This window comes from Giraffa tippelskirchi, chromosome 6 (genome assembly GCF_054371585.1).
Source record: "Giraffa tippelskirchi isolate mGirTip1 chromosome 6, T2T-mGirTip1v1.2.pri, whole genome shotgun sequence".
Taxonomy (NCBI): domain Eukaryota; kingdom Metazoa; phylum Chordata; class Mammalia; order Artiodactyla; family Giraffidae; genus Giraffa; species Giraffa tippelskirchi.
In genome coordinates, this window is record NC_137280.1 from 114,233,968 (window position 1) to 114,246,072 (window position 12,105).

The 12,105-nt window shown below is 51.3% G+C and overlaps 1 protein-coding gene across 2 annotated transcripts; it reads left to right on the forward strand.

The window, feature by feature from the left end:
• Positions 1–813: 813 nt before the first annotated feature.
• B4GALT7 (beta-1,4-galactosyltransferase 7) lies at positions 814–9,606 on the forward strand. 2 transcript variants are annotated; one of them, XM_081502036.1, is made up of 7 exons: positions 814–965; positions 2,711–2,866; positions 4,547–4,909; positions 6,582–6,807; positions 7,885–7,968; positions 8,222–8,326; positions 8,914–9,606. In XM_081502036.1, the coding sequence occupies exons 1-7, from the start codon at positions 916–918 to the stop codon at positions 9,067–9,069; spliced, it is 1,140 nt and encodes a 379-aa protein (XP_081358162.1). In that variant the 5' UTR covers positions 814–915; the 3' UTR covers positions 9,070–9,606. The 2 variants fall into 2 exon arrangements, with proteins under 2 accessions (XP_081358162.1, XP_081358163.1); XM_081502037.1 differs by lacking the exon at positions 2,711–2,866.
• The last annotated feature ends 2,499 nt before the right edge of the window (positions 9,607–12,105 follow it).

Below are 12,105 nucleotides of genomic sequence, written 5' to 3' on the forward strand. Positions count from 1 at the left end.
GTTATTAGCTATTTATTAGAAACCTTAAAGTTTGCCTGGAAGAACAGAGGAGATCAAGTCTAATAACTTTCCCATTCTCTTTTCCTAGGTGGAAAGCTGGCCCAGGCAGAGGCTAAGTTCCCACTGTTGACAAGGCCAATATGGGAAGTCAATTTTACTGCCTTCTTCAGTTCTCAATTCAGCTCCGCGAAATACTCCTCCACTCGATGACATCTGTCATTTATATAGCATTGATGATTGTGTCCATCACTGTACCGAGTGTGTGCATTTCTCCTTTAATCCTCACAGCAACCATATATATCAGGAACCATTTATATACTCAGGTGAGGAAACATAAGCAGATTGTGTCTTGCCCCAAAACACAACCAAACTAGGAGAGTCAGGTTTCAAATCCAGCCAATCTGTCTTTAATACCAGTCTCCAAACTACTACTTGGGGTAGTAGGCTGATCGCAAGACAGCCTTGAGCTTGGCCCTGTCCCCCTCCAAGCTTGTTGCGGACAAAGAATGCACTTGGGGTAACGGCAGGACTACTCAGACGCGCTCCCCGCCCTCCCTTGGGAAGAGGAGGAAGATGCAGATTATCCCAGGGCGCTGGTTTGGAAGTCTGGAGTTTTCATTCAGTCCCAGACTTGAGCGCTCTCCCTGGCCTCAACCTCTTGAGACCTCCAGCGCTCCCCGGAAGGAAGTTACCAGTTCAGGCGGTTGCGCGTTCACGTCTTCCTTCGGATGCGGAACCTTTGACACCACAGCTTCGGGGAGCAGACGGCGTAGACGGAGCAACGGACCCAACGGACCAAGGGGCGGGGCGGACGGGCTTAGGCGGGGCGGGAGGCGGAGGCGCCGCGTAGGCCAGGGAGGCCGGGCTGGCCCGGCTTGGGAGCTCTGTCCCCATGTGCCGCCGCCTCCCCCAACGATGTTCCCCTCCCGGAGGAAAGCGGCGCAGCTGCCCTGGGAGGACGGCAGGTGAGCTCGGCGGCCGGCCCGGTCCCCGTCCTCCCGGGTGCCAGTTCTTCCCGGGCCACCGCGAGGAATCTAGGAGCCCGAGGCTGTTGCGACTCCGTCTCTGCAGGGCTCTCTGAGGGTCTGTGTTTCTCCTTGGGGGTCTCTCTCTGTATTTGGGTTTCTGTTTCTTTCTGTTTGCGTCTCTGGCTCTATCAGTCTCTGTCCCTTAGCAGCTCTGTATTTCTCGTTTGATTTCCCTTTGTGACTTTCTGTCCCTCTGTGCGAGTTTCTCTCGTTATGAGTCTGTGTTTTTCCACTGGCTTCAATTTTTATGCGGGTCTTAGAGTCCGTTGACCTTTCTCAGTGGATCTCTTGTCTGTCCCTGGTTTCCGAAGGTCTGTATTTCGTTTCTCTGGTCTCTGCCTCCCCCATCACATGCCTGTAGACTCAGACCCTTCTCTTGTGCTTCCCCATTCTTTGCTGACCCCCCAGAAGAATACACTAGACAGAAGCTCTGTGCTCTGCCTTGCTGGCCACTGCCTGGCTGGGACTGAGTTCTTAGACTTAACATTACTTCATTTCCTGTGCAGCTGTACTTGAATGTGGCCTGCCCCATGTGTTAGGTGTGGGGTTGACCCAGACCTTAGTTAGTGGTTGTCACTAAAGCAGAATGGGGATGAGCTGTTTGGCCATTAAGATTGGAAAGGACGCCCAGACTTCAGTCTTGAGGTGTACCCTCAAGTCTTTTCAGAACACATGATAGTGGATCTACACTTGGTGAATGACACCTCTTTCCCTTTATGTCTGTTAAGTTTGCCCAAAGGTGCCCAGAGACTTTGGAATATAGTGGGCACAACTGTTTATTTTGGGGAATTTTTCAGGCTTGGTGTTGAAGTAAGAAGACAGGAATATAGTAGAAAACCTAGACTGTGGATTTAGGCCTGGACCGCAATCCTCTTTAATAGCCATGTGGCCAGAGCCAACTTAATCTTCCTCCTCAGCTCTTCCATCTCTGAAACAGGGATCATAGTATCTACTCTGCAGGTCTATATGAAGATATAAAGGAGATCACACATATATAAAACTCTTGACACTATGCTTGGCACAGAGAAGGTACTAGTTATCTTCCAGTTACTTTTGCTGTTTGGAGGTGCTGTAACCAGAGCAGCTGAGTATTCAAACCTGGTGTCACTAAGGTTTGTGTGAGGGAAGAAAGGAAAAGTTATGGAGAATTTCCATTTCCTAATTTCTTCCTAAGAATTTTAGGAAGACAACCATATTCCACAAAACTTTACTGGTATCACTTCATGTTTTTGACACAGGGATACAAAGATCCATGCAACAGATGCTTACTAAGGTAGCAATTAAGAGTGTTGGCTCTGGAAACAGCCTGTCTGGGTTTGAATCACCCTCTTATTAGCCTTGGACACAGATTGATGAAGGAGACAAAACCTCATCTGGTCTGCCTCCCCACCGCCAGAAACAGGGTGGCCTGGGCTTGGTAGCCGCTGAGCTGCATATCTGGAGTTTGCCACCAGGTGGCACCAGGAGCAATTGTCAGTGTCCACTGTCCTGAGGAATTGGGATCCAGCTCTGAATTCAGTTGTTCAGTGATTTGGGCCCTTGCAGCACAGGAAGAGAGTGCCTGTGGGGATGTGATCCTAGTAGAAAGGTAAAGCTGGACCCAGGGGACAGAAGGTGAAAGTGCATGGAATATCCATCCATGCCACACCTCTGGATAATGGTCACTGCTTCTTCTCCCGAAGGTGGGATGTTTCCTCATGTCCATCTCCCCGGTCTCTACCCCACCCCCAGCAAGAGCCCAGAGAGAGAATCTGTAGAGGTTCCAGCCTTCCCAGGCCAATAGCAGGATTGGCCTCTGCTCCTCCCCAACGGAAACCCCCACCACATGACAATGGGGGGTAAGTCAGAAGTCCTGCAAGGTTGTCCTGCCGTGCTCCCTCCCTGCTGTGTGTGGGACCTGGGCCTGGCTTCAGGGTTGCTTCCAGTTGGCAGTTGTGCCTCTAGAGAGAGACAGAAGTTGGTCTGGTTTTACTGTGTGACAAGCATGCCCTGAATGCTTGATCCCTTCCTGTAACTCACTTAGCAAGCCCTCTGCTGTATGACTTGTGCTAGGTCCACAGCTATGAATCTGATTACCTGTGAAGAAGACAGGCAGGGACACAGGTGATTTCAAAACTCCTAGATGCTTCAAGGAGGGCAGTACCAGATACTCCGGGAACACAAAGGAGGGAGTATGTATCTCAGTCTGTTGTGTATGTGGGAGTAGGGGGTGACAATGCTGGCCATGACATTGGAGTTTGGCCTTGAAGGATCAACGGGTGTTTCCAGCCATTTTAGACAGAAGCAGCAGACTCGGTGAGGGCTGGAGCGGGAAGGAGTATGGTGAGTGGAGAAACCGAACTGCTCAGTGTGTAGCACTGGGTGAGTGGCAGGGAGCAGCTGGAGATGGGGCCAGGTTACAGAGGGGTTTGACCGTCAGACCACGGAATTTGGCCATTATCTTGTAAACAGGAGGATCATCCATTAGATTTGAAGCGGTGTGAACAGGGCAAGGACCAGATGAGACTTGAACTAAAAGATAGGCAGTGGGTGAGGGAGGAACAAAGGGTACTTAAGAGGTAGAATCTATACGCCCTGGTAGCTAATTGATAATTCTCAGAGGTTCTAAAGTAAATTACTTTGCTTATTATTTCAGAAGACAGGAAGCTTCTGTTTCCTTGGATTCCTTAGTTCCTTCACTGCCCTCAGGAACTTCCAGAGAGAGGGGCAAAGAAACCAGATGAATTCCATCCATTTCTTTGTTTTTCCCAGCACTACCCCAGAGTGTAAGATATTCCGCTGTTGTTCCAGCTTCTGAAAAGTGCCTGGGTGCTGTTCCCAGCCCTCAGCTTTCTTTCCCTTGTGTGTTTCTCATCTTTTGTCACATGAGCTGCCCTGGAATGAAGCTTTGAGATGCATTCTGTGAACTGCCTTTGTTGGTTTGGGCCTTACATTGGTTTGGGGACAGACCTGATCTCCCCAGAGTAAACAGTGGTCTTTTTACTGGGGCTGAAACAGTGAAACAGCTCCCCTTTTTGGGGGGGCTTTCTGGTCTGAGAGGTAGGATAAAGCCAAGATTTCTGATGAGGGTAAACCTGCAGGGGAACAGGTAGAAGGCAGTGTGTGGGGTCTCTAAGGTGGGCTTCCGCCTTCGGCTCTGGACGTGAGATGTTGTCTTGGGGAGGGGCAAGTGCAAGGGACAAGGAGTCTCTTCCCTGCCCTCGAGCAGCTCTTGGTCTGATCTGGACTCAGGCACAGAAAGTAAGAGAGCATTGAGCGAGTGGGGCAACTCCAAGACCTGCGAGTGTTTGGAGGGCCTCCTGGAGGTGGGGTGGCTCAGGCTGAACCTAGAGCTGTAAGCAGGATGCTGATGCATGGTAGCAGCACAAACAAAAGCACTAAAGTTGCTTCTGCACTAATTCCCAAGTGCTTGGGGCCGACCAGTCACATGTGCCTTACTTGTGGGAAGCCAGAGAAGGGTGTGTTACAGGACCTTGGCTCACCTTGCCCTTCTGACCCGCTCCTTGTTCTTGTCCCAGGTCCAGGTTGATTCCCAGTGGCCTCCCCCGGAAATGTTCCGTCTTCCACCTCTTTGTTGCCTGTCTCTTACTGGGCTTCCTCTCCCTGCTCTGGCTGCAGCTCAGCTGCTCTGGGGATGTAGCCCGGGCAGCCAGGGGACAAGGACAGGAGACCCCAGGCCCATCCCGGGCCTGCCCGCCAGAGCCACCTCGTGAGCACTGGGAAGACGATGAGTCATGGGGCCCCCACCGCCTGGCAGTGCTGGTGCCCTTTCGAGAACGCTTCGAGGAGCTCCTGGTCTTTGTGCCCCACATGCACCGCTTCCTGAGCAAGAAGAAGATCCAGCACCACATCTATGTGCTCAACCAGGTCGATCATTTCAGGTAGGGACCACCTCCAAGCCGGCACCCACTCACCTGGGCCTCACCTTGCCCTGGCCTCTCCCTTGCCTGCTCCCTTTCCTGACAGCAGTCCAGTACCAGGTAGCCCAGGCCCATGAAAGGCCACCTGGGGGAGCCGCGGAAGAGTGGGAGGAGCTCGACCCCTCTCATTGGGTGTGATGGGAATTTGAGGGGAGGGTTTGGGACTGGAGAGGCCCCGGATCTGGTTTCCATTTTACGGAGGTCCCTGTGGCTGCTCTTTGTGTACTAGGCCATACCAGGCCAAGAAGGGGAGCGAGAGACCTGTTGGGCAGGTGTTGCCCTCATTGCCATTGGGGCACACACAGTGGAGAGAAGCAATGTGGAGGAAGTACAGGCAGGGCTTGCTGGTGGATTAGCTCTGGGGATTAGGAAAAGAGAAGGGTCAAAGGCATGGCCTTAAAGTTGTTCAAAATCTGGCATTAACTTAAAATCCTTGCCCTAACCAAAAACTGCTCCCCTCCGTGATCACAATCCATGCATTGCACAGCCCACCCCCACCTCCTTTTCCTCCAGCTCGCTCCCACTGGGGGACACACTCCAGCAGTTCTTGGAACTTGCCAGGTCCTTTAGTCCACGATCCTCCCAGTGTTCTCTGCCTTCCTCCTGACCTGACCTCTACTTTCTCCTGACCTGACTTGACTACAACTGAATCCCTGATTTCCCACCCGCCCCTGACGTGCTTCTCCTGCCCTCTTCCTCGTTTTAGGGGATGGAAACTCCACACTCCCAGCTGCTCAGGCCTGAAGGTGCTGGCTCCACTCCTGCTCCCTCACACAACACATCTAGTCCACCAGCACAGTGCGTCTAGCATCTGCCCTCCTATCATCCCCACTGCTACCTGAGTTAAGGCATCATCAGTTCATGCCTAAATTATTGTAGCAATCTCTTAACCTTTCTCCCTGCTTCTACCCCTCACCTTCCAGGCTCTTCTCATCATACCAGCTAGAGTGATCCTGTTAAACACTGAGCCACTGCACATGATGCCTTCACTCTTAGCCCTTCAGTGGTTCGCCATCTCATCCAGGGTCAAAGCCCATGTCCTTCAGGGACCTGTCACCCTCTGACCTCATTCCCTAAAACCTCACTCACTCTGCTTGACCACATTGCTGACTGCTCCTCCCTCCAGCCTTGGGAGTCACTTTGCGCTCTGCTCAGAGCCCCGTTCCCCTGATTTCCACAGGGCTCATTCCCTCAGGCCTTCAGGTTTCTACTCACATATCACTCTGTTACGCTGGCTCTCCCTGACTACCTCATCTAAAAGGACAGCCCCTACCTGCTAGCGTGTTTTATTCTTCTCACATTGCTTTACTGTTCTCAACATTTACCGCTCCCTGGCTTGTTGCATGTTTACTCAAGTTTTTTTTTTTTTTTTTTTTTTGTCTTATTAGAATGTCAGCTCCTTGAGGGCAGGGCTTTGACTTCTCACTGAGCAGTTTCTGGGACATAGTAGGTGCTCAGTAAACATTTGTTAGATGAGTGGAGGAGCAGCTGGGCAGCCCTGTAGTGAAGTTGGCATCAGGCTGGAGGGCAGCATGGATACTGGGGTCGGTTGCTGTGGAGGACAAGCTCTTACGTGGAGGCTGGGGGAGAGCAAGCTCGCTGCCCCCCTGCCCAGCTTTGGCACCCTGTACAGGTTCAACCGGGCAGCACTCATCAACGTGGGCTTCCTGGAAAGTGGCAACAGCACAGACTACATTGCCATGCACGACGTGGACCTGCTCCCTCTCAATGAGGAACTGGACTATGGCTTCCCAGAGGCTGGGCCCTTCCACGTGGCCTCCCCAGAGCTCCACCCACTCTACCACTACAAGACCTACGTTGGTGGCATCCTGCTGCTTTCTAAGCAGCACTATCAGCTGGTGAGGCCTGGCATGCCTGCTCTGCTCAGAGCCAGGCAGCACCTACCTGGATAGGGGTTGTGGCCAGAGGAGTGGCAGTTCTGGGGCCCAGTAGATGGAGGATCCTTCCTGGGGCCAGCAGGGGAGCCCAGGGTTAGCCAGAGGCATGAGAGAGGAGCAGGACCAAGCAAGCCAGTTAGGGAGGGTTTCTGCCTCAGTAACAGAACACCCCATGTGAACTAGCTTCAGAAGCCCCGTTCTTTGCCTCTCAAAATGGAAAAGTCTGCTCAGCCTATCAGACAGTTCACCAGGACACCATTTCACTTTCCATCTCTCAGCTCTGCCTTCTCTAGACTGGATTACTTTCAGACATTTGGGATGCAATGTAGTGGTTGTAGCTGCAACCTGCATCTGTGTAGGCCCAAGTCCAGTGGAAAATGGAGCTCCCTTTCCCAGCAGCCCAGACAGCAGTCCCACAGCTGCTCCACGCTGGCTCTTGATTGGCCTGTCTTGAGTCATGGCTAATCCCTGAATCAGTCACTGTGGTAGGGGTGGGAGTGGGATGGTGGGGTGGGAAGAACTGAGTGGCTTAGACCCCCATCTCTTGCTCCTCTGTTCAATCTGGTTGAAGCCAGCTTAATGTAAATGAAGCCTGAAGTCATGGCAGAAATAAATGTCTGCCATCTGACTTCAGACACTGTCTCTCTCTAATATACAGAGGAAGAGACAAAGGCAGAGAGACCCTCAGGAGAAATGGGAGTAGGGGACCAGGCAGAAATAGAGCAGGAGCTTGCACTGTGCCCATCATCAGCTCTTCAGAGGTCCTCTCCCAGCAGTCAGACATTTTTGAGAAACTGTTCATCTCACACAAATCCAAGGCCCCATTAGAACAGGCAAAGGAACTGGGGTATGCTGACTGTTCCCCACTGGTACTACAGAGGTTGTAGGAACCAAAAGCATCTGACCATTCATAGCTGCGGGGGAGGAGGAGGAAAGGGGGCCTGTCCTGGCCCCACTTCGGCTGGGGACTCCCAAGTAGGAGACCAAAGAGCACCCCTTGTAGGATGGGGCAAGTGATACTGCCTGTCTTTGTGTCAGTGCAACGGGATGTCCAACCGCTTCTGGGGCTGGGGCCGAGAAGATGACGAGTTCTACCGACGCATCAAAGGAGCTGGGCTCCAGGTAATGCTCCCCCCACCCCCTAACCCGCCACTTCCTCGGCCATCATGGCAGTCCTGAGGTTCCTCTCTGCCCTCAGATGAAGTTCCTGGGGCTGGGAGATGGCACCCCTGGTTCCGATCCCAGCCCTGCTGCCTACTAGCACACCTCTCTTAAAGAATGGGAATACAGGCCCCTGCCTGTGGGCTGTCATCTAGTGGTGAGGGCCAGGGCTCCAGGAGAGGCAGCCTGATCCAGCTTCCTTTGGCCTCCTTAGCTTTTCCGCCCTTCGGGTATCACAACCGGGTACAAGACATTCCGCCACCTGCATGACCCAGCCTGGAGGAAGAGAGACCAGAAGCGCATCGCGGCTCAAAAACAGGTGATGGCTGATCTCTTGATCAGGCTGGACAGGTGCTGGCCGGTCCCTTGATCAGGGGTGGACAGGTGCTGGCCAGTCCCTTGATCAGGGTAGGTATGTGGTATATAGGGAACCAGCGGGCCCAAGCTTTTCACCAAGTTCTCATTGTGCCCAAGTGGTCCCATCGTCCCCTGCTTGGCCCAGGTCATTGTGGGCATTCTGCTTGGGCACAGGGCCCTCTTCTGGTGGCTGCCATCGCCCCTGGGCCTTGTGGGTCAGCCAAGAATCAGAGGCCATTTAGGCTATGTGTGTCAGGTGGGGTGGGGACAAGACTCCACTGAAGGTGGCAGAATCCCAGGCAGACCTGGGACACAGGCGTCCGCATCTCTCAGATAGCCTCTTCTCTCCGAGCCAGATTAGTTGAACTAGAAAACCCCTGCCCTCCTGCTGATGGGGATGTGCAGCCATGGACCGGAGACTTCCTGTCTCCGAGCTTCCCTTTCCCCTCTGTGGGGATCATAGGACCTCTGATGACGAGATCATGGGGGATCAGTGGACAGCTGGCATCTACAAAACCCTGAGTACATGCTCTCTCCTTTCTTTCTCAGGAGCAGTTCAAGGTGGACCGGGAGGGAGGCCTGAGCACTGTGAAGTACCGCGTGGATTCTCGTACAGCCCTGTCTGTGGGCGGGGCCCCCTGCACTGTGCTCAACATCCTGTTGGACTGTGACAAGGCTGCCACTCCATGGTGCACATTCAGCTGAGTTGGCTGGACAGTAAGGAAGCTTGTGCCTATAGGCCACACTGCTACTCAAGCCCAGGACAAAGCCTTGGCCCAGGCCCAGCTCCAGTAGGACATGGAGTGGCCTGAAGCAGTGGCCACCCAGCCACATGTTTGCAGCAACCTGGCTCCCAAAGGCAGGCTTGAGCCAGGACAGGACACACACAGGGTGCCTGGGATGCTACCAGCAATAAACAGTAATTGAGAGAGGCTGGGACATGGCTCCCAACTGGGACTCTCCACCCTGCCTTACTGCTTGCCCTGCCCTGCCCTACCCTCCTTTTGTGCTGAGATATACAAGTTCCTCCCTATGGGCTGCCTCGTGCAGAGATACAGTTTAGAAGCCGGGCCACTGATATGGGTGGCCAGGGCCATCAGGAGGGTTAAAACTGCAGAGACCAGTGTGCAAGTCCTACAAAGGGAGCAGCTGAGACCAGCTCTGGCTGGTTGTCACCATGCAGGAGTGTGGGCCTAGTGTTGCCAGATCTTCTGATTTTTCAAAACAAACTAGAATTCTGGATTCTTGAGTGAAATTGGTTAATTTTTTTTTTAATTGGTTAATTTTTAAATGATAGCAACTAATTCAAACTTTTAGAAAGTATGGCAGGCCAAACCTGTGGCTGAGGGGGAAGGGAGTGGGGCAGAAGAAGACATTTTTCTTAGCTAAAAGCTTGCAAAGAGTTGGGGCAAGGCTGGGGACGATGAGGCCAGGGGAAGCTCAGGTGGGAAAGAAGCCCAAGGCACAAGGTCCCTGTTCCCTCCCTCAGCCCAAGGGGTGCTTTATTCTGTCTCACTAAAATGGACAGAAGTAGATCACAAGACTGGACTGAGGGTAGTCAGGCTATATTGCGGAGACTCACTCGGTCATGGCTTGGGAAGGGAAGACCGTGTTCCTGAGGCGGGAGGAAGATGAGAAGCAGGAGAATACCCAGAGGGTTCCCACAATGTGAGGAGAGGTTACTGATGGTCATCAAAAGCAACAGAGAAGGAAGGAGGGGAGCCAAGGGAGATGGTGGAACCATCTGGAGGGAAGCCCAGAGCCAATGAGAGAGGGAAACGAGGGACCCTGAAAGGTAAATTACTCCTTCAAGGCATTTGACTGCAAAGATTTGGGGCAGAAGTTGGAAGAGATGGACCAGTTAAGGTTAGTTTAACAATAAACAGGACACCTGAAGTGCAAGAGGAAAGATTGAGGTCCCCAAATACAGGAGGGTAGATTCAGCATCTCTGCTCCAAAAACGCTCCTTCTCCAAGGGTGATCTCAGGGTTATTTTGTGCAGTTGTGTGGGTTGTGCACTGTACAACCTGAGCATAAACCAAGAGATTTAAGCAAAGAGGAGTTGAGGAGTGTAGAACTTCAGGTTCCATGTAACTGTTGAGACTTATAAGAGAGGGTCCTTGGGATTCTAAATCGACCTCATCCAGCAATTCAGCTTTACTTACTACAGTGAAAGGCAAACAGACCTTGATGACAGTGCAAGGGTAATCAAGGGACTTTCTCGACTTGAGGCCCAGGGGAAGGGAATAGTGCACTTTGTGTATGCTGGTCTACTGGGCAACCCTGACTATGTCATCTTGGACTTATGTAACAGGAAGCCTTTTGGAATTGGTGGGAGTAGGTGTGACAGTGCCCCCAGCTCTATACTCACCTGGCAGGTAAGAAGACAAAAAAGATGGGGACTCCTTCCTTTCCACCTGGGATGAGCAGGAGAAAAGCAGTATCAGCCAGGTCAGCCTTGGCTGGGTGCATCTCTAACCCTGCACTCCCACACTCTCTCACGACCACCACTACCACCTCCATGATCCAGACACCAGAAGGCACCCAGGCCAGGCCTGATGCAGCTCTAATCTTCAGTCCTCACCCTCACTCCCCATCTCGGGTCTCCCCTCAGCCTTTCTGGGAGAGTGGGAGAAGGCTAAGAGGTGGTCAGTAATGAGAAGAAGCAGAGAGCTCTTGTGCCTCCTCAGCGCCTTGGCAGCTCCTCTCTGGAGTGGAACAGGTGTCCCAGTCTTGCTGGTCAGTATGTGAATGTTGTAAACCCAGAATATAGGAGCACCTGGCATGTGCTTTACCAGTGTGATTCTAATGATGACAGCCGGCACTAGTTGAGCATTCTCATATACAAAATTTAGTATGCTGAATTATTTCACATAGGTCTTCACCTAGGAGCTAGGCCCTGTTTTATTAACCTGTTTTATAGATGAGGATGGTGGAGCACAGAGAGGTAAGAAACTTGCCTAGGGTTGCAAGGCTGATAAGTGATGGAGCTTGGGATTCAGATCCCTGGAACCTGTCTTCTGAGCAGGAAAACTGGAGAAAATCGAGGTGATTTTGGTTTGGCAGTGAATTTTTAGATACAATACCAAAAATATGATCCATGAAAGAAATAGTTGATGTTAGACTTTTGTTAAAACTTAAAACTTCTGCTCTGTGGAAGCAACTGTTAAGAGAATGAAAAGACAAGCCATAAACTAGAAAAAAAAATTGTAAAACACACCTGATAAAGGACTTGTACACAAAATACACAATGAGTTTTAAAATTCAACAGATAAGAAAAACCCAAGTGAAAAAACGGGCAAAAGATCTGAACAGACATTTCATCAACAAAGATACACAAATGGCAAATAAGCATATGAAAAGATGCTCAACATAATTTGTCACTAGGAAATTGCAAATTTAAAACAATGAGACACTAATACATACCTGTTAGAATGCCTAAAACCCAAAAAACGATCAGATGCGGTGAGGATGTGGAGCAATGGGAAACATTCTCACTGTTGCAGGTGAGAATGCAAAATGGTAAACTCACTTTGGAAGATGGTATGGTAGTTTCATACAAAGCTGAGCATGATCTTACCATCTGATTCAGTGAGCTCACTGCTAGGTACTTTCCCAACTGACTGAAAATTTGTGTCCTCACAAAAACTTAGATGTGAATGTTTTATGGCAGATTTATTTGTAATCACTAAGTACAAGAAGTGACCAAGATTTCCTTCAATATGTGAATGGATTAAAAAA